Source organism: Solea solea, chromosome 13 (genome assembly GCF_958295425.1).
Source record: "Solea solea chromosome 13, fSolSol10.1, whole genome shotgun sequence".
Taxonomy (NCBI): domain Eukaryota; kingdom Metazoa; phylum Chordata; class Actinopteri; order Pleuronectiformes; family Soleidae; genus Solea; species Solea solea.
This window is the reverse complement of record NC_081146.1, coordinates 26,480,945-26,504,847: the sequence shown is the minus strand read 5'-3', so window position 1 is coordinate 26,504,847 and position 23,903 is coordinate 26,480,945. Positions and strand designations below refer to the sequence as shown.

Sequence of the window (23,903 nt, the reverse complement as noted above, 5' to 3'; positions counted from 1 at the left end):
GCTAATGCCAGTTAGCTACCATAGCATACTCAATTAAGTCATGACTAAATTAATCGTCAACTGCTTTGATAATCAATTAGTTGGTTTGAGATAATTTATTTTTTTAATGATTTGAATCAAGTTTTCTGATTTTCCAGCTTCTTAAATGTGAATTTCTGGTGTCTTTGCTCCATAAAGCAAATAAATCATTAAAATAGAATCATTTTAGTTTGTGGAGGTCATTTCCAGGTTTTGACAAACACTGATAACATTTTCACATGTTTTGTGGACAAAACAACTAATAATTGTGTTGACTTGGCATGCTACTGGCAGCATTTCACAGTCGATTTTTCATGTTTTCCTGTGGACTTAGATGTTTTTGAGATCTTTGCTTGTGTGAACCGGATTATTTTTAAACCACCCACTCCCTTGTGGACCAGACCTTAGCTTACATACAACAAAAAAGTTTGAGGACAAAACAAGACATTTGAGAAGATGCTTTTCTGACATTGTATGGACCAAACACCTCAGAAATCACTTAACAGATGAATCATTAGCTGCAGCTCCAGGTCTCACAAATACACAATTGTCTCTGAAGTTGTCAAATGCTCTCTCTGTTGAGGCAGTTTTTGTCGGTTGATGTTTTTTATCGATCAAAAACTCTGTGTGCTGTTCTCTCATCACAGTGAAGAAGCGCACGTTTGACCTTGTGTGTGAAATCCTATATTTTCAAAGTCACTTCCCCACTGACTCTGCATCTCTGTACGTGAGGAGATCTCAACAACCACACACTTTTTCTTCTTCTTCTCATTCATCAACTTTCTCCTCACCCTCCTCTCCCTCCCCTCTCTCTCTCTCTCTCTCTCCCTTTCTCCTTCTTGCTTGCCTGATTCAGCGTCGCCACCTCGCAGTTTTTCTCCTCTCTGCACGCACAATTAAACATTATTCTCACTAAATCAAACCGATCCTCTTTGGGGCGTCTTGTGCCCTTTTCTGCTCCTGATTTTTACTGCCAACCTTGGTTACTGTAAAACTTAAATATAAAGGGCCAGTGAGCACAGATGTTTACTGGACTCCCCTCAGGTTATTCACCAATGTCAAGACAACACATTATTGATTTTAGTGAAGTTTTATGCTGATAAAACTTTTACTCTGGTTCGTTTTGGTTCTAGTTAGAAAGTGCCGTGGCAACAGATGTGAAAACCCAAAAATCAACTAGTGAGTGCTGGCAATACCACGCCAAGTCAGTCTGTCAAATCTTGTAGGCCAATCAGAAGAGAGATGGACAAAATGTCACCACTGGTTCTGATAGACAAACAACAAAAAGGGAAAAAATACACTGTGTGTCAACATGTTTAAAGTCCAGTTAGCAATGCTAACACTAGCTCAAAATCACACAAGTCTCCTTAAACGTACAGTAAACAAACCCCAGTTTTCCAGAGTGCGTGTGTTATTTTAACATTTAACAGCTCCATAGAGTTACAGTATACACTGATGACACTATTGTATATATCACCAAAAAAATCAAGAATTTCTTAAACCTGATTTCAGCTTGCACTCATAGATGACTGCTTAATAAAATAAAAACCCATACAGCACTTCAATTAACCTGTACATTATCTTCTCGGGCAGTTGTTTGGTCTAAACCTTATTGTGTAGGCAACAATGCTAGCCACTGTTTCACCATGTCCAGACATGTTGCCACCTGTTGACTTGACTTTGCTTTTGACAGTGGGATTTTGTGATTTAACGTAGACAAGGATGTTTTTCTGAGTACTTTTAAAACTTTTTTGGTTAATGTACTCAGTAAATCTTCATTTCATGATTCGGCACATTGATTTTGTTCATGTTTCTCCCTGTGCCAAAAAATATATATAATTTCTCCTCCTAATGTCTGCCACAAATCATAGTTCACGCATCAGCTGCAGGTGTTCAGAGAAGTTAGTTTGGTGGGTACTCTTATTAACACACACACACACACACACACACACACACACACAACTGGGCCCTGGTAGTGCAGGAGCAACAGAAACTCTTCTCTGACATTAGTTTTTGTCGCCCTGACGTCTGTTGATTGATCCTTCCCACGTTCACTCCCTCCTCTGATGAAAATTGATTTGTTGTGTTTGGATTTTTCGCTCTGTTTTTTCCACCTCAGAGATTTTTCACTGCGATGTCAGCAGTATATTTTTCAGCGAGTGTGTGTGTGTGTGTGTGTGTGTGTGTGTGTGTGTGTGTCCGTCCTGCTCATAAAAAGAGAAGGCCACACACACACACACAGGTCGATACAAATGTCTCTGAAACTAGCTGCGCGGACTGCCAGACCTACGAGACATTGTGACTGTTTCTCATCTACACAGTCATCGTGTGTGTTCTCTCCCTCTTTATTCATGCTTCCTGTGTGTGAATCTAAACACTGCAAGGTTTTCCCCACTCACCCTGTCACTTCTTATTTTCATGCTCTCCCAGTTCAGTCACCATCGGTTCACTGGGTAACCGTCAAAGTGACGTCTTAATGCCACATCTGACTGTTGAAGCTTCAGCAGTTCTCCTCATGCTGTAAATTTCAATTCAGCCCTTGAAAGACGTGCAGATTCTCAGGTGTGCAGTGAGCACAGATGATGCAATATGGGTTAATATAATCCACTTAAGGCTGATTCTAGGAGATCATTAATGAAACATGAACACATGGTGCAAAAATAAGAACGGAGGAATCCCATGAGACGCTGCTTGTCAAATTCATGCAGTATGAGCAGATACAAAAGTGCATCCATATGAATATTCAAATAATCCATAAAAACAGGGTCATAATCAGCTGTTATGGCAATATGAAAAACACAACTAAGGGTTTTTCAGTCATTTCTGTGGTAAAGCAAAGGTTAATGTCAGAGGTGGGTTCAAGTCATTACAGGTAGATATTTAAATGAACACAGACAAAGTTGTAGAAACTTAAATTCCCAAGAATGTGTTAAAAAACTTATGATTGGTTTCAAACAAAAATAATACAGATGAAAAAATAACCAACATTGATTTTTATTTTTTGTTTGTAGTATACTCCCTCTTAGCACCTTAGGTGCCAAAAATGTCCCATCTGTATAACCTGCAATTTAATATCAGTCTGTTTTCTCCACGCCTTGAATTAATTTTTTTTTTTAAACCAACATCAGTCCTGATCATAAAAAAGCTAAATTAATTCATCTTCACTATTTTTTGAACATGCTTTCGTTTATAGCTTTTTATAATAGAACACTGCCATCTGCTGGATTTCCAGGAAAAATGGGTCAATGAATTGTAAAGACAAATATAAATTTGTGGCTATGATCTCTGATTAAAAACATAATAAAATAGAATGCTTTATTTTATGTTCTAATGACAGAGAAGTTAAAATGAAGGCTTTATTATGGGTTTTAATGGTGACACTTTTTGTACCCTAAGGTGAAGAGTGTAACTATTTCATGTCATTCAAACATAAGTCAACATTTAAAAAAAAAATCACAAACAGAAATATCTACAAACAGAAAAAAGAGGTTAATAATGATGAACCAAAAAATCTTGCTAAAATAAAACAGTTGTTAGATGTCAGACAGGTCTGTTCCAAAAATCAATTCACCAAATACTGGCTGTCAAACCTTCTGTGGTCATGAGATGAATAATAAATAACAGATGAAGACGAGAATATTAAAAGTGTGCCACACAAATTCTGTCTCTCCCTGAAATGGAACCAATTTATTTTATCCAATATATTTTCCCTCTGAAATTTTGTGAAGTAGAAATACTCAGAAACTACAAGTGGATGAGTCAGTTGTCAGACAAATCCAGTAGCTTTCTCTACATCATCATCATCATCAGGAAACGGTGTGTATTTTGCTTTTGTCCTTTTCATTTCCAATCTCGTCGTCGACAGATTTCCCCTCCAGTTCCTGCCAAACGCTGCCAAACTCGTCCTTGTGCCAGTTTGGAGCAAATCCTTCTGCGGAGTTGACAACACACTCCTTGAGAAAACGAACACGTCTCTGCAATTTGAGATGGGCTGTGTGCTTGACATTGTGCTATCAATTAAGACACACACAGCTGCTCATTTTCCCAGCTGCTCTGCTTTTTTCTCTCTCTCGCTCTCTGCACACGAGTGTAGTGTGAAGCTGATAATTTGATTCCTGCGATGAATCTGTCTGAGCCGTGTGACTTTATTCTCACCGTCCACTCAAATATTAAAAAGTTAACTTCATCACTTCATCAGAGACAATAATAATAAATAAATGCAGGCTTTAAAACAAATTCAAGGATGTATTATTGACACTGAGTAAAACAAACAGTATAAATAATTCAATGTGTGATTTTTTTTTTTCTCAAGGATTTTTAGGGCATATAATGTGTCAAAAGTATTTATTTTTTACATTATGTCTATAATGCACTGAGTAAAAGAAATAGTTACATTTGTCACCTTAAGGACATAAAATGTCCCTCTTGAAATCTCATCTTTGACTTAACTAAAAAACAAAAAAGGCAGAAAAAAGACGCTGCTCCCAAACGTCATCAGATAAGTTATTTCGTTAATGTTTTTAAATGAGAGCGAGAGAGAACGAGAGCTCCTAGTGGCACAAAGTATATTACACACACTAAAATCAATGTTATGGCTTATTTTTTCATCTGTATTATTTTTGTTTGAATGTTTCTTTTATTTTCATTAGACTTTTTTTTGTCTTCTTTTAAACCTCATTGGCCGATGTTGTTTTACAGTTTGCTTGAGTACAGAGTTGCCCCTGGTGGCTAACTTCTATCTTCCTACTTCCTGTGCTTCCTAGGGGACCAAATGTTGCCAAAATTGTGCTAATGTTTGCGATGCTAACTGGACTAGCTAACAGTGCTAACTCTTATGTTTACGGAAACAGACTTAACCTTCAAACTGGAAAACTACATCTTTAATATCCACTCACCCTTTAACGCTGTTGTATCTGTGCTGTTTTTGTCCCCAGGAGACGCAGTGGACAGGAACCTGTGCTCGTCGTCCCCACCCCCTGACCCCGTGCCCTGCGAGGTGCCTTGCTCCAGAGACTGCGTCCTCAGTGAGTGGACGCCCTGGTCCACCTGCTCTCAGACCTGCTCCAGCAAAACCATCGAGGGGAAGCAGATGAGGATCCGCTCCATTCTGGCGTACAACGCTGGCGAAGGTGAGTCCGTCTCCGCCTGCTGTCCACACACAGGCGGTCTTTCAGGTCGTCCTCTGCTGTCACTCACTAAGTATCTTGATTTCACACTTGTCTGCGTCGTGTGCTTTTTGTGTCCTTATCTCAGTCACAGTCTTTCTTATCTGTGCTGCTGATTATTGCTCTTCTCTTTACCTGGAACACACTTTTTCTTTAATCTCTGTCTAAGATCAGTCTCATGCATTTGCTTGTTCTTACTTGCATGTGTGTGTGTCTGTGTGTGTGTCTGTGTGTGTGCGTGCGTGTGCGTGCATGTGTCTCAGTCACAGCGATGGTCATAGCGTGGATCACGGTGATGGAGGGTAATTAAAGTTAAACCTGTAGCTGTCTCTTCACCCTTTAGTTAGAATTTTCTTTGTACACGATCCAATCAGTGATTTATAATTGATTCTTGTTAAACACAGTCGAGGCTCGTTGGCCGTGAAATAGTGAAGTAGCTGTTTCCTGTTTCCTGTCGTGTTGCAGTAGTTTATTTACGTTGTGTACTTCATTCATGTGTCACTTGTTGTGTTTTAACATCTGTGTTTGTTTATCAAAGGTCTGTCACGAGTGCCCAAGTTTCCCGAGCTTCTGGGTAAATCTTTGACTATAGAATAGAAATAAAGTAGCTGTAGAATAATAGAAAGAAAGCATGTTTTCAAGATGAATGGATGACAGGGTCTGTTTTCCAACTGAACCAAACCTCATAGAGAAAATCAGTGATTTTAACATCACACACACAGAGTTGTTGATCCACTGCTGCCTCCATCACTAAGTTCAAATGTCTTATTTTGTAAAATTCAGCATCTGAAGTCATTCGTTCAGATTGACCTCAGTGACACAAAGTGACCACACGAGGCAGCAGTCGACCAGCAGCTCCTGTGTCCCCGCCAGCTAAAATCACTGGTTTTCTCTATGGACTTTGGTGTGGGAGAGTGAGTGGTTGTCTAATATGAAGATAAAACATATTCTCAAGATATCATAGACTTTAGGTAGGTAGTAGATAGATTTGTTGAATTGTTCTCGTTAAATCTCAACATACTTTGGGCCCTGCATTCCTCTCTCGCGCTCTGCAGATTGTTATTTTATTTTTCAGTTATCGACTTCACTGACTTCTAAAAGATTGGCATTGGCCATAGAAAACCCCTCTAGATTTTCTTTGATTTCAAAAATGTTGGAGTCACCGGGAAACAGAGAAGTCGGCGTCTGTGGAACAAGGATTTTCCAATACAACACTTTTAAAAGAAACAGCAGTTTAACAAAATGCTGCACACACAATTAAAATACTTGAAACAAATAATATAGACAAAACAGTGATCTGTAGGCAACTGAGAACTCCAGCTAAATACTGAAGTTGACAATAATGTTCACGGACAATTTTTATAAAAGAAACAAAGAAGTAGAATTAGATGTTTCTCCACACACACCAATTATTGATAGTGAATTTGTCTTATCTGGGGCATCCAGCCCTTGACCAGTCCTGGGATTTGAACCAACAACCCTCCAGTTATAAGCCCAATTTCTTTCCTCTCAACCACAGGCTGCCCGAAGAACATACCTCTTTAATTTCTCTTGATTTTTAAAAGAAAAGTCAAGAAGTAAACTTGAGTTTTATCAGCAGATAGCGTAGAGTCATCCTGGCACGTGGACGGAGCTCCAGTTCCATAATTGTCAAAAAAAATCTGGGTCACCTTGGTTTTCATGTGAGTACTGGGGACGACTGAGAGCTGCGGATATTTGGACCTGAGCGACCTTGAGGGAATAGAGAGTCATTTTGAGAGCGATAACAACAAAACACACCTGACAGAGCAGAACTGGCTGTTTTTGACTTTGAAAACAAGGTTCATTCAGGTCCTTTTATACTTATATACGTGTTAGGATTTTAAACATTTTCATTTTGTTAATTCTCACGGTCAGTGTCAAAGGTTAATACTTTTTTATATTTTATTACGTTTATAAGACACTGTGTAAAAGTAATAGTTACATTCGTCACCTTAAGGACATAAAATGTAACATTTTTAACTTAAGCCAGGATGCAAAGGGACGCTCATGACTGTTTCTGTCTCTGTGTCAACTCCAGCAGAGAAGCACAGGTGTGGTGCTGTCTATCTGTCTGTCTGTCTGACTGTGAGGATAAATGAATACAGATTCCTTGTATTCATATTACAGAACTTTCAGGAATATGTTGAGCTGGGTTTTTATGAGAATAACAGGATCATAATTTCAGTCCCAGAGGCAGAGAGAGAGTCCGATGAACCTGCGAGAGAGAAAATGTGAATAGTAAAATTTGCCCATGTGTCCATTTCTAACGACAATGATGAAATTAAAAAGGAAATGAAATTGCAGGATGGAGGAGAGTGTGTGCACTCACGTCTGCAGGCATCAGCGCACTGGAGAACATAAAAATCAATCAAACTGAGACTCACTTCACAGCCTCAGGGAGGAAATAAAAAAAACGTTGAAACTCTCTCATTCATTCATTCATTCACTCTTTCACACATTCACAACTGTGGTTTTTTTTTTTTAAAGAAAGTTCCATCTCATTATGAATGAGATTATTTTTATTAGTTGTCTTTTCCTTTGTGGACTTTATGTTTTTATAGTTTTTATGTTGCTGCATATATTATATAAATATACACATATATGTATATATGTGTATATATATACACATATATGTGTATATAAATATATATACAGTATATATATATAAATACATATATATATATATATATACATACACATATATATGTATATGTATGTATATATATATATATGTGTGTGTATGTTTGTATGAAATCAGCAGTGAGTCTGTGCTCTGATGGGAAACAATAAACTATAAATGGCTCAGTTTCAACTGAGCTAAATAAATAAAATCTCTCTGTGCTTTTGCCAACTTAGCTTTTAACATTTGAACATTATTATGGTCTGTGAGTTCCACATGAAGTGAAGACGCCACTGAAAGCTTTTCTTAAACAACACAAACACATTAAGACATTCTATAAAGGAGACAGTGTTAGTTTTTTGTATCTAACTCGTGCAGTTTCTGTGTGTTTTTAGTCATTGTTGGTTTGGTGTGTTTCAGAGCTCATTGTTACTAGAGATGTCCTAATACAACTTTTTCACTTCCAATATGACAGCAATATTGCAGCCTTGAGTATTGGCCGATACCGATATTGATCTGATACGATATCAGCATGAATCATACATACTTTAATTACATATTTTGTAGTGTGGAATGTTAGAATAGGCTTGATGAAGTGATATTACTTAAACAGAGAACAATAGTCAGCAACAGTAGGTATGATAAAAACTGATCCATTTATTATTAACCAATGGGTTACATAAATTTTAACCTTCAACATAAGAATATTGGATTTTTTGCCATGTTAATTTCATACAGTCTATGGTTTCATCAGGAGGAACGTACCAAGTGCTAATGGGGGTGTTATCAGAGCACCCGTGTTTCACAGGTAACAGCGTGTCTTCAGAGAACACCCCCCTTTTTTCACTGTTTTGGATTAGCCCAACCCTCACAGGGTGAGCGACTCGTCCCGCAGGTAAATACGGAGCCCGGGGACCGGCCCCGCAGACGTACTAATCTCCGTGTGTGGAGCTTCAGGACACATTTAAAACACACAAAGCTCTTGGCATGGCTGGTTTCTGGGGTATCATTAACAAACGGAGGCTGTTGAAAGTCGACAGGTGGCGCTCGTTTATGAAATGATGTTATTTTAGCAGCTCGCCTCAGGATGAGCTAGCATGGTGCTAACGGCTAACTCGCGCTCGCTGTGCAGCTTCGTAGCTAAAGAAAGTTAGCCTCTGATTTCAGAGGTTAAAGAAAAATGTTGAACCTCTGAAACAGCAGAAACACACACACACACACTGTTGTTGTCATCACGTGGGCTCTACATGCATCCCACACAGCCCACGTGATCAAAACGGGCGCTGCTGGAGCGGAATGGACTGTTGTATCGGAGCCTTTAGAGGCGGTCCGATATAATCCGATAAGCATTTTTTGGCTGATATTGGACCGATATCAATATCAGATCGGGACAGCCCTAATTGTTACTATAGTACATTGACATTGTTATTTGAGTTTGGTAGAAAGCAAATACTGATACTGACATAATGACATCCAATAAATGTGGAACATTGAACTCCATGGTTGAATAACAGTTGGTGGGTTGTCACTGGGATTTTTTAGCTTCGTACTAATCTGAAACATGAGTAAAATTATATATTTGTATTATCGTTTTGACTCTTTCTGTGTGTGTGTGCGTTGTTGTCTGTAGGTGGTGCTCTTTGCCCCAACAGCAGTTCCCTTCAGGAGGTCAGGAACTGTAACGAGCATGCATGCACCGTTTACCACTGGCAGACCGGAGCGTGGGGACTCTGTGCTGAAGACCCTTCCTCGTCATCACTCAACACGTCCACCACCATGACACGGATAATAAGCAGCAGCAGCAGCAGCAGCAGCAGCAGTGGAGGTTCTGGTGTGACTTCCTGCTCCATGGGACTGCAAACACGTAAAGTCATCTGCGTACGCGTCAACGTGGGTCAGGTTCCTCCAAAGAAGTAAGCTGCACTTTTATTGTTTTTCCCACCTGAGTGAGGGAGTGAGTGAGTGAGTGAGTGAGTGAAGGAAGGTTAAAGGTCGTGGTTTTTGTGTTTGTAATCAGCTCAGTGGTAAACAACACATGATTGTGATTCACACGTGTATTTATTTTGTGATGTTTAAACGTCCTCCGCTGTTTCTTATGTTTTTAAATCATAAAGTTTGTGTTTTTCATCTTTTTGACTCAACACTGTTTCCCTGTTGCTGAGTGACTTTCATTGAATTTGCAGTGGATTATTCAACATCATCGCACCTTCAAAAACGACCACCATTGGAAATGAATGAGTAGGAATATTATACTCAGACTGGCTGTTTTATGCACTAGTAAAATGAAAAATTGCATTAAAAACATCATGCTATCGATAAAGTCTTTGAAAATTCCATATAAATGTAAGCTACATTTCCATATAAGCTGGATATGAAGTATTACGCTCACTTTTTCTACTCGGGTAAAGTAATAAGGAGCAGGAACCGGAGGTAAAAATCCCCTTAAAATCTAAAATAATTTGGCCCTTGAAATGTGTAAAATAGAAAGTTTTAATCGTTGATCGTCATCTAAGTTGAGTGTCGGTCGCTCAGAATCGTTCAAACACTAGAGAACAGTTAAACTCTTACATACTGTATATTATTATAGCCTCTGTGTATATGTGTTAAAATAGTGATGTTAACTGCTCTGTGTTCTAAAGTTAACATTCTAAACATAAACATAACCCTTAAAATTTACAAGATTGAACGTCAATTTTTAATCGTCAATCGCCATCAAAGTAGAATTGAGTCGGTCGGAGTCGATTGTTTACGAGGAAACAGGAAGAGGAAGATTGAGTTCATTTCATTTAGTCACAGTCAAAACAGATGAATGAATGAATGAATGGATGAATGGATTATTGTGTTTTATGCAAAACAACCAACAATTCCCATCCCGACATCCCACTGTACCAAACTCTCACGTGAACGTGAACTCCTTCTTCGTGCTTTGTCAACTTTACTCCTGATTCGAATAAAATAAATAAATAGATAAATAAATCAATCGTGTCCCTCAGAGACTAATTAACGCTGCCATTTTGAGCGCCGGTAATTTGTCATTGATGATAATGACAGTAATTACAAGAGATTGATACTTAAAGTAAAGCAATTTAAATCACGAGGTAGAAGAAGAAAAAAAATAAAAATAAAGAGGAAGAAGTGAGTGTTTAACTTCACTCACGACGTGGATTCATGACAAACTGCAGTCAACACAAAACATACGGAGTGAAAAGACTTTTCCACTTTAAACACCGCCGCGTCTGAGATGCTGCCGTGTGATTGGCTGATGGGATTTTTGTGTTAAACAGCAGTTTGACAGGTGTACCTAATAAAGTGGACGTGTAGTGAATCACTATGAGTTCCTTCAGACACTGAAGATTCCTCTCAGTGAACTCATCACCAGACACGATGGACGTATGCATTATATAAAGGGCCAGAGTGTGTGTGTGTGTGTGTGTGTGTGTGTGTGTGTGTGAGATTCACAGAGAACACAGAGAAACGCTGAGTCACAGAGACAAACACGAGCTCAGCAGATTCCACAGGTCGGAGAGTGTTCTGCGGTCGATTTGCCTCCAATTATCTTTTGATTGTTTCTGCTGGACGATAACAGCAGTGATGTCCAAGAGTCTTCGACATTCATGACTTGAGGGGACATTGCATTGACTTACATTCATTTCCTGGAGATTTACTCCAACCTTAACCACAATTACTACTGGCCTAATCCTAATCCTAACCTAAAACATATCTTCACCTTAAAATGTAGTCATTTACGTTGTGGAGACTTGCTTTTTGTCCCCACAAGGAAGATAATGTGACTGTGTAAACAGGTTTAGGTCCCCACAACATTAGTAATACCTGGACACACATTTTACACACACACACACTCACTCTCCTACACCAAAGTCCAGAGAGAAAATCAGTGGTTTTAGCTCACAGGGACACAGGAGCTGCTGGTCCTCTGCTGCCTCGTGTGGTCACTTTGTGTCACTGAGGTTAATCTGAACAAAGTCACAGAGAGTGGGAGAGTGAGTGTGTGTGTGGGAGAGTGAGTGTGTGTGTGAGTGGAGAGTGAGTGGTTTACAAACTTGGAAAGTCTGTGTAACAGTGAGATAAAGACGTGAACGTGTTCTTAAAGACGTCGTAGATGTTTTCTGATTTAATTAGATTTTACATAAGTGCACACTCCCCCCCCCCCCCCCCCCCATGTATTCTGCTTGTATTCCCAGCCCAGCTAATGATGAGTATTATCTAAATTTAGACGATTAAAACCCAATTACATCCCAGTTTTCAAAGGGAAGCGCAGGCCTTGTGTGTTGGCAGAACACAAACAGTAACACAAAGCTTTGGCCGTGAAGATTCTCCGCGGGGAAAAGAGTTTGGTTTTTAAATGTCGTCTCGTTTGCTGCACTGACGTTTACACAAACTGAGTTTTATTCACACGCGTGTTTGTCGCCGTGTAAAATGAGTGAAGCCACGTTCACTCACTCACTTCTGTTGTTTTCTTACTGCGTGACTCACAATCTCATAATGATCTTTAAATGTCACACACACACACACACACACACACACAGTGAGCGGCTGCTTTTTCCTCGTGAGCAGATGGTTGAGCAGAATGAAGAGAGGAGAAATCAGAGCATAGAACTGTCAGGATATTTAAGAGAGAGTAAAGATTAATGCTAATTCATTTAAGAATCACAAAAAAACCCAGAACAAAACATCATTAGTTTCATTTACAGCTTCTTCAAGGAGTCTTCAAAAACCCTAACCCAAAAACTGTGACCAAATCTACTGACGCTAGATGAGAATATTAGGGCGGGACAAACTGGCCTACGCCCCTGAACACGCCCCTGAACACACCTACACCAAACTGACAGTGAGGTCAGGGAACTGCTGCACTCTCCGACCTGCGTGCCTCATCATGACTGCGTTCAGTCCGAGTTTATTTCCCTTGTGTTTTTGTTGTTTTGCTTTTTTTCGTCAGCTTTCTTGTGTGTGTGTGTGTGTGTGTGTGTGTGTGTGTGTGTGTGTGTGTGTGTGTGTGTGTGGGTGGCATGCACTCTGTGAGGTTCACTGCCTGTGGAGAGAGAAGAAGACAGACCCATGTGTGGATCATCATCAGCAGCAGCAGCAGCAGCCGTTTGTTTGCTCTGCAGAATCCCCCGGGTGATCAAGAACCTGCCAGTCTGACGGTGCCAGATGAACACATGCATGGTGGAGCAAAAAAGAAAGAGCCACAATAACCACGTCACATGACTCCTGACAGACAGACAGACAGACAGACAGCCAGCAGGCTGGAGATCAAGCCTCAGAGCAGCAGCAGATGGACACGAGAGCAGAGCTGCTGTGTCTGCTCTGCAGCTCTGTTCAATAAAGCAGGGAAATAAAATCAATGCTTTCAGGGAAGAGAACATTGTCACAAATGTGCTGCTTAGCACATGTGACGTGTTCTGGTGACATGGAACAGAACCGCTGAGGTACCAGAGTCATGACTGAGAATGTGAGGGTCCTGGTCCTGGAAAGTTGTTTTCTCCAGGTTCTCCGGTTTCCTTCCACAGTCCAAACACATGCAGATTCGTGATCAGGTCAACTGTAGGTGTGAGAGTTGTTTGTCCCTGTGATGGACTCACCATGTGTCCAGGATCTGTCCAGGCTGTGTCCCCGCCTCTCTGTCAGCTGACATTGGCACAGCCTCCCTCTGCGACCCTCATGTGGAGGATAAAGCAGTAGAAGATGGATGGTCCTGGAAAGTCCTTGAATTTGGTGTCATCCATGGTGTGAGACCCCTGGACAAAGAACTGAACACAGTAACAACTCTGGTTTAGGTTTAAGTGAAGATTCTATTCAGATCTTTGTTTATTTTTGTCTCCTCGCTGACGTCTGTGTCAGGTTTCCTCGATCGCCACAGACTCTGCAGCTAAAATAAGAAGAGGAACAAAAACATAAACTCTGCTCCAGTGTCAAGATCACACAGGTTCTGAAGTGTCCTCCAGTGAGACACCTGTTCATTCATGTCTTTGTAAAGAAATGTGAACGTGTCCCGCTGCTGCTGCTGCTGCTGCTGCTGCTGCTGCTGCTGCTGCTGCTTTTATTATTTCTCTGTATGAAGACACCAGAGGCTTCTGTTCTGCTCGGGAGGATTTAACTCCGTCTATTGGTATTAAAACAAATCTCCTCTCGTGTCCCCTGTGAGACCTCCATCTCCTCTCCGATAAAAAAACACTGTGCTAACGAGCAGTGGACGCCCAGAGGGCAGATGTTTGTGTCGTCCACACACAGTGTCTCACAGATGAGATTATAAGACGTGTTGCAGCAGGTTAATCTCGACCCTCATCCTCACGAACCTCAGCCTGACCTCGTGTTCACAGGGAAAATCCCTTACAGAGTAAAAAACACTTCAAATGAGGGAGTTTCTACGCTGACGATGTTCTAATGTTCTGCTGACTTTAGGCCACACCCCCTCCAACATCCATCAACAGAACATCATCTTTATATTTAACTATAGTAAATGGAGTTCTTATATATACATATATACATATATTTTTTAAAATCAAATTTGTGTTCATTTATGATCAAACAAAAAAACGTCTTCACATTCATAGAATTGTATTATTTTATTATTGTACAAGGTATTTTTACAGGTTTTTATCACTGCGTTATAAATGAAAATTGTTTTCAGTTTGACTCTCAGCTCAGGTGCTTTTCTCCTGTGAGCTGATATTCACACATAATCATAATGTTTTATGGAGGACAAGTGTCTCCCATCTGACCCTATAATTCACTGTGTGTGTGTGTGTGTGTGTGTCTCAGGTGTCCAGACGGTCCTCGTCCCAGCACAGTGAGACCGTGTCAGCTTCCCTGTAAGAAGGACTGCATCGTGTCCCCGTTCAGCGACTGGACGCCGTGTCCTGTTTCCTGTGACGCAGGTGAGAACATGAAGACATGACATCATGAAGACATGAAAACATATGAAACATGAAGACATGAAAACATGAAATCATGAAAAAATGAAGACATGAAGACATGAAAACATGAAACATGAAAACATGTAGACCTTACCTAATCTCATTTTATTTGAGCTTATCTCATCTTACAGACACACACACATACAGGGACATGATGACATCATTCATAATCATTCTCACAGTTCGTCACATGTTCGTGATCGCCTTACTTAGGTGAAGCTAACAGCTAAGCTAACACCTGAAATTCTTCCATACACTCATCAGAGTCACGATGTCACTGTGTTCTTCTTGTAAAGGGCTGATCTGTGCTCACAGCACCCCCTGCTGGACCCTGCTGTCATAACTGCTGTCTCTTCTGTGCAGTTTGAGCTCAAATTAATTTCTAACGTTCACATTTGAACCTTTTTTGATCAAATAAACGCGTTTCAGATCAAAAAGTGACAGTTGTTCGTAAACACAATCAGATGCCTGAGCTACCACAAAAACACGCGTCTGTTTACACGTGTGTTTACACATGTTTACACGTGTGTTTACACATGTTTACACGTGTTTACAGTCCGACTGACACTTGTGACGACACGAGTCAACAAGTGCACGGCTTTGTTCTTGTGTTTTCACGCTGTGAGCTAAATAAATGTTGAGAGGAGGTCACCTCTGTGCTGCAGTCACTGTCTGGACGTCAGCAGCAGCAGCAGCAGCAAACGTTATTATATTGATTTATGAGTGAAAATCATTATGGTCCATATTTTGATGACCTCCTCGTTCGACACGCGGGCGTAAATCTCTCTCCTCTCTGAACACGCCGCGCCTGTGGCCGCGCATGCTAATGTGACGCCACTGATACCTTCACCTTGCAGACACACACACACTGGACACACTTAAACTTAACCTTAAACTTAACCAGTGAAGTAGTGAAGTCCTAACCCTCACCTTAACTTGTTCACATTCAAACTTAAACAGTTCCTTAGTAAATGAGGTTCTGTCTCATTAGGACCAGGTTTTGGTCCTGCCAAGGTCAGTGTTTATGACAGAAAAGAACACACACACACACTCATATGAAGATTCATTTAATCTGAGTCAATCCCAGCGTCTAATAGGATTTTTAATATGATTATAATTATTATATGTGTTTCTTATTTTAAAGGAATTGATTAATTTGTGTAAGGTACTCATGTATGCAGAGTGTGTCAGTTAAGGCTTTTGTTAAGTGTCTTAAAATCAGCTTGTCAGCCGTGTTTATAGGTAACCACACATGAAAACACTGGAACTACCCCTTTAAGTTCACTGTATTAGATGAGTGATTAGTGTGTGTGTGTGTGTGTGTGTGTGTGTGTGTGTGTGTGTCTCCTCAGCTGGAAACGTGGTGAAGACAAAGCAGTGGAGGAAGCGTCTCATCATCCAGCTGCCGTCTAACGGAGGACAGGAGTGTCCGGAGGTTCTGGAGGAGGACAAGGACTGTGACGTCCCCGCTGTCTGTCCAGGTTTCAGGTAAAAAAGTCTCAGAGGTCACTCCATCATTCTGAAGGTCAAACTCACATTTGTCACCTTTTCTTTGGTCAGTTTTGTTTTTATTTTTCTGACATTTGTGAAAAGATGACGTCACACAACCATGATCGTCTTACGTGATTCTCGTATTCCCGTAGCAGCTTACGCATTAAAACCACATCACGCTCAGCTTCAGCTCCAGCTTTAGTAGTTTTACTGGTAGTTTAGTTGTAGTAGTTTTACTGGTAGTTTAGTTGTAGTAGTTTTACTGGTAGTTTAGTTGTAGCAGTTTTACTGGTAGTTGAGTTGTAGCAGTTTAGTAGTAGTTTTACTTGTAGTTTAGTTGTAGTAGTTTAGTAGTAGTTTTACTGGTAGTTTAGTTGTAGCAGTTTAGTAGTAGTTTAGTTGTAGTAGTTTAGTAGTTGCTTTACTGGTAGTTTAGTTGTAGTCGTTTAGTAGTAGTTTTATTGGTAGTTTAGTTGTAGTAGTTTTACTGGTAGTTTAGTTGTAGCAGTTTAGTAGTAGTTTAGTTGTAGTAGTTTAGTAGTTGCTTTACTGGTAGTTTAGTTGTAGTCGTTTAGTAGTAGTTTTATTGGTAGTTTAGTTGTAGTAGTTTAGTAGTAGTTTTACTGGTAGTTTAGTTGCAGTAGTTTTACTGGTAGTTTAGTTGTAGCAGTTTAGTAGTAGTTTTACTGGTAGTTTAGTTGCAGTAGTTTTACTGGTAGTTTAGTTGTAGCAGTTTAGTAGTAGTTTAGTTGTAGTAGTTTAGTAGTTGCTTTACTGGTAGTTTAGTTGTAGTCGTTTAGTAGTAGTTTTATTGGTAGTTTAGTTGTAGTAGTTTTACTGGTAGTTTAGTTGTAGCAATTTAGTAGTAGTTTTACTGGTAGTTTAGTTGTAGTAGTTTTACTGGTAGTTAAATTGTAGTAGTAGTTTAGTAATAGTTTTACTGGTAGTTTAGTTGTAGTAGTAGTTTAATTGCAGTAGTAGAAGTAGTAGTAGTAGTTTAGTTGCAGTAGTTTAGTAGTAGTTTAGTTGTAGTAGTAGAACTAGTTTAGTTGTAGTAGCAGTAGTTTAGTTGTAGTAGTAGTTTTAGTCGTAGTTTCTGGGAGTCAATGGAACAGGGGGCGGGGCGTGGATGCTGGGCTTCTGCATGATGATTAGAGGAAGTGTCTGAAAGGCGGAGTCAGTTTTTGATTGACAGCGTTGCAGAAACAAACAGAGAGTCTTTTGTGTCTCAGTCCTGAGTGGATTCCGTGATGAGGTCTTTGGACAAACAGCTGCTCACTGTGTGTTATTTACTCTGTGATATAGAACATTTTCATTTGTACATAAACACTGTCAGTAAATCATCACGTTTCCTTGTTCTAGTTGTTTGTTTGCAGAATTTATGTTGAAATATCTGGACCTGAAATGAACTTCCTGTGGTCTGATATATCGCTCGATCTCTGTGGATTTAAAGTGACAGTGACACACGTTAAATCCAGCACGGGTTCTGTTCTCCACAGAACAGGATGTTGGTGTCAAACTTACAGACTGTGTTTTACACCGTCCTGATTTTGTTCCAGGTGGAAAACACACAAGTGGAGGAAGTGCCAGCTGGTGCCGTGGTTTCTGCGACAGGACAGTGCCAGTGCACAAGAAACCTGCGGACCAGGTCTTCAGACCAGAGGTACACACACACACACACACACATTTCAATCTCTTCACATTTCCCTCGCAGTCATCAAACACACACCAGCGTAAAAATCCAATTTTTGTCTCACTGTGCAGCATCTGGACCTGCAGATGGAGGTTTAAACACAACCTTAACCCAATTTACCCAGAGACACACACACACACACACACACACACACACACACAGAGAAACCACATCCCTCTCACCAGAATCACCGCACAGTGAGTCTGACACCTCCGTTTAAACAAAATCAGCCTGTTTAAAAACATCTACAAACATCTTTACTTGTCTATAAAACTCACACAAACACACACAAACTCACACATGTTGGTGCGAGGTACGACATGACCTCACGCACCACCTGACAGATGTGTGTGTGTGTGTGTGGGGGGGGAGCTCAAACGTTTCCATCACAGGAAAATGAAATATTACAGATGCAGCTGCAGCAGCAACAGCAGTAACAGCAGCAGCAGCAGTAACAGCAGCAGCAGCAGTAACAGCAGCAGCAGAAAATCCAGAGTAGATATGATGTAACGGGATTCAAGTGGGAGGAGCTTGTTCACCTGACTGACTTTACATATCAAAGTCATTACATTAATCACAGGGAAAACTGATCTAAATTGAGGATTACAGGTAAACTCAGCAGCAGATTAACACAGATTAACACAGATTACTATGAGGGAAAGTCATAGTGAAACTGCGATTGTGATATCAGAGGAATGTACTTCTTACGTCATTATTCTTATTGTCATGTGAAAAACATATTTCAAACGATGACTGTGATGTTTGTGCAGATCGTCTTCAGTCTGTAGAATAAGACGAGTCTCAAATGATCATTTTAACACTCTAATAGACACTGTCACACACGACCTCTGTGACCTCTGTGACCTCTGACCTGTCCTCTTGCAGCCGTGTCCTGTCGTCAGCTGGACGGCGCTCAGGCTGACATCAGTGAGTGTCTGCGGTTTGCGAGGACGATGCCGGCCATCACTCAGCGCTGTCAGCTTCCCTGCCAGGACGACTGTCAGCTGACCAGCTGGTCCAAGTTCTCGTCGTGCTCGGCCGACTGTGTGGGCGTCCGCAGCAGGAAGAGGACGCTGATCGGTGAGAACGTGTTTGTGTGTGGAACCATTTCACAGCATCGTCCTCTAAGTGCTGATGAGGTACAAAGCAATTTTGGGGTGCGGTGTTTGGCGGGCAACTGTCCAAGAGAGCGGCAGTAAACCCGGGGTCATAAATCTGCTGGGATGGTTCTCGCCGGCTAAACGCTCTGCTGGGATTAAAGCAACAAATCTGGAATAACTCCTCAGCCCTTTGTTATCCATCAGCGTTGTCCCCCAGAGAGACGCTCGCCGGGTGCATCAGTGCCGTAAAAAGTGGTGTGATGCATTTATGCCCCCCCCACATACACACACACACACACCTGAGGCGGTGGAAAAGTCAACACAACACTGAGACAAAGTGGATTTGAGACGCTTTTATTTTTCTCCCTGATGTGAAGAGTTGAGTTTGTTTGTGACACTTTTGACCTTCAGGTGTAAAAAAAAACAACAACAACACACACACACAGGTTACATGTGAACACACACACACACATGCAGAACAGAACAGGAGATCAATGTATCGCAGATCATTCTTCTTTTCTCAAGGTCAGGATTTTACAAAACAGCACAAATTTATTCTCTTAATATTACAACTATATTCTCTTAATATTACGACTATATTCTCGTAATATACAACTTTCTTTTTACGAGAAAAATGTCACAAATCTATTTTACTCTCGTAACATTTCAACTTAATTCTCATCTCGTAATATTGCGACTTTTTTTCTCCTTATATTCCGACTTTATTCTTGTAATATTGCAACTTTCTTTGTGTTTAGGAAAAAATGTCACAACTCTTATTTTTCAGGCTATGATGACTTTTTTGTAATATTACGTGTAATATTTTTTTCCTCATATATTTGTGATTTTTTTGTTGTTTCTGTCCACTCCCTCAGGTAGGAGCAAGAAGAAAGACAAGTGTAAGAACACGCAGATGTACCCGCTGAGCGAGACCCAGTACTGTCCCTGCGACAAATACAACGCCCAGCCCGTGGGGAACTGGTCCGACTGCATCCTGCCCGAGGGAGGCCGAGCGGAGAGCGTCCTGGGCCTGAAGGTCCAGGGCGACGTGAAGGAGTGTGGACAGGGCTATCGTTACCAGGCCATGGCGTGTTACGACCAGGACAACAGGCTGGTGGAGACGTCGCGCTGCAACAGCCACGGTGAGTCCAGCTGAGGTTTGTCCTCCCATCCCATAATACACAGGAAATCTATCGGTGTGAAAATGTGAAACTGAAACAATTTGCATTTATCATTATCATTACTTAAGTGTTAAAACTGAGCAAAGTTTAACACAAACAGATACGGAAGAGTATTAGTGCCACATGTAAAAAACCCATCATGAATTCTGAGATTAAAGAAAAAGTTAGAGTTCTGAGATTTAAGAATCTCAGAGATTAATGTCTGACTTTAATCTCAGAATTCTGAGATTAAAGTCAGAATTCATGTTGTTTTATTTTTTTTACATGTGGCACTAATACTCTTCCGTACACTGTTGAGTTGGTGTTAATTTCACGCTACAATTTTTGTTTTGTTAAAGTCACAAGTAGTGAACTTGTGACTTTAACAAAACAAAAATTGTAGCGTGAAATTATCATTTTCTGTCGTAAACGGACGCTAACGCAGAGCATGAGAGAGTGACTCTCATGCTCTGCGTTAGCGTCCGTTTACGACAGAAAATGACCATTCACGCTTCACGACACGCCCACAATTCATAAATCATAATTCATAATTCATCATGGTGGATAAAAATGAAGTGGATTAAGTATTCCAAAGTTCAACTTCTCTAGAAGTAACCAGTGTAAAAAAAGCAAGAAGAAATTCACTTCTGCAGAATATTCTGGAGTTTATAAAACCATATTAATTTATGATGTGTGTGTGTGTGTGTGTGTGTGTAAACAGACATAAATTGACAGTGAAGCACAGGAAAACATCTTTTATTTGAGGTTTTTCTTGTTTTTTTTTCCACCTCAGACTCAGTTTCAGGTGAGAAATTATTGTGGCAGGAATTATTTTCTTTTTTCTCACTGTTAAATATTCATGTGGAGAGAAAGACTTTGTTTGTTTGTTTGTTCACATGCGAGCGAGCGAGAATGAGAGAGAGAGAGCTCCTCCCACTGAGTCGCAGCTCATTTTTCTGACATTTCTTTCAGATTCATTTATCTACTCCTCAGGTTTGTTTTTTTTAAATCTCAGATCGGAGAATTTCTTCAAGCAAAGAACGCGAGGAATTCTGAAAATCTGTGTGAAATTACTGTGAAATAGAGTGTGTGTGTGTGTGTGTGTGTGTGTACAAACATGGTTTTAGCCTCCTGCTGTGAGTCACATATTCACATATGCGTTGCTTAATCTGAGTGTGTGTGAGATTGTTTGTGTATCCATGGATTCATCTTTCAGCATCATTGAGCTTTTTGAAAATGAAAGACAGAACAACACACACACACACACACACACCCCGCCCCCCCACTGTCCATTGCGGTGGGCGGGGGTTAATCGACTGCAGCGAGACCGACCCTTGAGCCACACACAGATAGATCAGGTGAACCCAGATGCCAGAGGCTTCCCCTGAGCCTCCTGCAGGTGTCGCTGAATGCACCTCGTGGATTGTCGGTCTTGGTTGGTCTTGGTTGGTTTGATGTATTTGTGAATGTGCAGTGGTACAGGTCAGGTGATCTGTCGAGTGCCAGAGTCTCGAGCTGTGTGGTGTTGATGTTTTTCCTGGCTTCAGAAGGTCTCTGTTGTGGTCCTTAAAGGTCCTTAAAGCGCCACTTTGCCGTAGAGGATATGATGTGCTGGCAGTTTGTTGTAGAAAACCTTGCCACGTAGGCGTCCAAAGGACGATGAGGGTAGAATTTTTTCTTTTTAAGCGATAAATATGTTTACTTGCATGAAGGTGAATTCACGCGGTAAAATTGCAATAACACACACATAAGATGTGCAGCAGTAATGCACATGTTCACATCTGTACCCTATATGCTTTCTATGTGAGTCACTTTGTTGCCTCTCTGACAGTCAGAAGATACATTTCTGGCCTCTTCAAGCATGACATCGTACCAGTGATTCACATCATCATCATCACATTCTTCAAATCTGTGTGTGTAGACTCTGAATCTCCACTTCTGCTCCAGTTTCTCTGCCTCATTTTCTCTCCGTCATCATGGATTTAAATGGTTGATGGAGAAGAAAACGGGCTGACTCAGCGCCTTCAGCTGTGATGTCAGCCACACTCATCATCATCATCATCATCTCTGTGTTTCACAGATATTAACAGAGAGAACGGGATGATGGATTATTATTTCTGTCATGAGAGGAACACACTGTGCTCTGATTCCAGGGTTTTCCTCGTGCCGCACATCGTCTCGTTTCTCTGTGAGAGAAAGTGAATTTAAAATTCAAAGGAAGAAAATAGCAGGCATGGATATGTGTCGTTTGATTTTAGCACATTGAGCTGAAACTGATGGTGTTTTGAGCCCTGGCACAATCACGACATCAACATCCAACATGACGTCCACTGAAGAGCCGCCCTCTTTTGATTTGACTGTTGCTTCCATTCTAAGTGACTTCCTCCTCTGAGCTAAAATCATGATACTGCATTCACGCCGTTTAGTGCATTTGCGCGTCAGCAATTCACAAACTCCGGAAGTAGGTGTGTTTTGGCCGTAAGAGAAGAGAGAAGTAACAGGCATTTCTTTAGTTTTCACCGTCAGCCGCGGCTAATATCAGACGCGATGTTGGAAAAGTCTGAAGAGAAGAAACCGGCGTCGTGTTTTGGTTTCACAACTCCGTCCAGAGCTGGACACGACTTCACAGTTTACTTCAGGAACTCCATGTGGACGAGAACTGAACTTGGAGTATTAACAACAGAAGACGCCGTCGTCAAGGAGAATCATCCGAGCCTCGACCTGGCAACCCTCCAACGACCGGACCTTTCAGCTGTGAGCCGCTCGAACCAGACGTGTCTGAGGGAGCTGAAGCATCGTTCTCTTCTTCTTTGGTAGGAATGCGTCCTCTTCCCTGCGCCCAGACTGTACCGCCACCTGTATTCTCCAGAAACCTTAGACTTCACTCTCACATTTAATTTACTGCCCTCTTAAGTCGTTGAGGACAAACATGTCCACTTCCAAAAAAACATATTCTCAAGATACTGCTGATTATATCAGTAATAAACCCTGAAAATCGCATCCGGGTGACGCACGAGTGGTGACGAGTGGTAGAGCTGGTTGTCTTTCAACTTGAAGGTTGTGGATTTGATTCTCGGCTCCTCTAGTCTACATTCCGATGTGTCACATTCAGACACTTGGGGTTAAGAACGTGAATTATGAGATCTGCTCTGTCATGAATGGAACGCGTTGTGTCTTCACTGGGAAGTCGTGAAGGTCAGAACATCTCACTGAGGACCAGTGACCCTGACGAGAGTTGAACAGATTGGTCGCTGCGCGTTGACCCTCAGTGGTGAGTAAAGAGACAAACACAGACGCAGTGAGAGCCTGTGCTTGGTAATTGATATCAGCACTTCTGATGTTAACATGTGTCAGGAGTGAAGTTTGAGGTCAGACTCTGGTCAGATTATTCATTTCTTTCTTCTCTAACCTGAGAAAGAGCCTGCAGTGATGCAGCGACAGCCTGAGGCTGAGAAACTGTCATGAGAGCAAAAATCTGCCCAATTTAGTCTTTTTTTAGGAGTCAGAATCATTTAGGACTCGATCAAAATAGATGCTGGACAAATATTTAGGTCAGTATTTTCTTGAGGGACAAACACAACCTGAGCAATTCCTGCAAAATAAAAGGGACAAACTTACTGTCTTTCAAATAACACAGTGATCAGTGATTGATCGTCCCTAAAATATTGAAGAAAATGTTGATCAGTCTTGAAAATCA

The 23,903-nt window shown here is 40.9% G+C and overlaps 1 protein-coding gene across 1 annotated transcript in view; it reads left to right on the top strand.

Annotated features, from left to right (window-relative positions):
* The window catches only part of thsd7ab (thrombospondin, type I, domain containing 7Ab), a 109,466-nt gene that overhangs the window by 53,816 nt on the left and 31,747 nt on the right, over positions 1 to 23,903 (top strand). Inside the window, exons 7-13 of the mRNA XM_058647844.1 lie at positions 4,953 to 5,147; positions 9,455 to 9,737; positions 14,608 to 14,723; positions 16,115 to 16,250; positions 17,813 to 17,916; positions 18,832 to 19,026; positions 19,922 to 20,188. Of these exons, the coding sequence (XP_058503827.1) occupies positions 4,953 to 5,147; positions 9,455 to 9,737; positions 14,608 to 14,723; positions 16,115 to 16,250; positions 17,813 to 17,916; positions 18,832 to 19,026; positions 19,922 to 20,188 (1,296 nt within the window). The remainder of the gene's footprint in view (positions 1 to 4,952; positions 5,148 to 9,454; positions 9,738 to 14,607; positions 14,724 to 16,114; positions 16,251 to 17,812; positions 17,917 to 18,831; positions 19,027 to 19,921; positions 20,189 to 23,903) is intronic.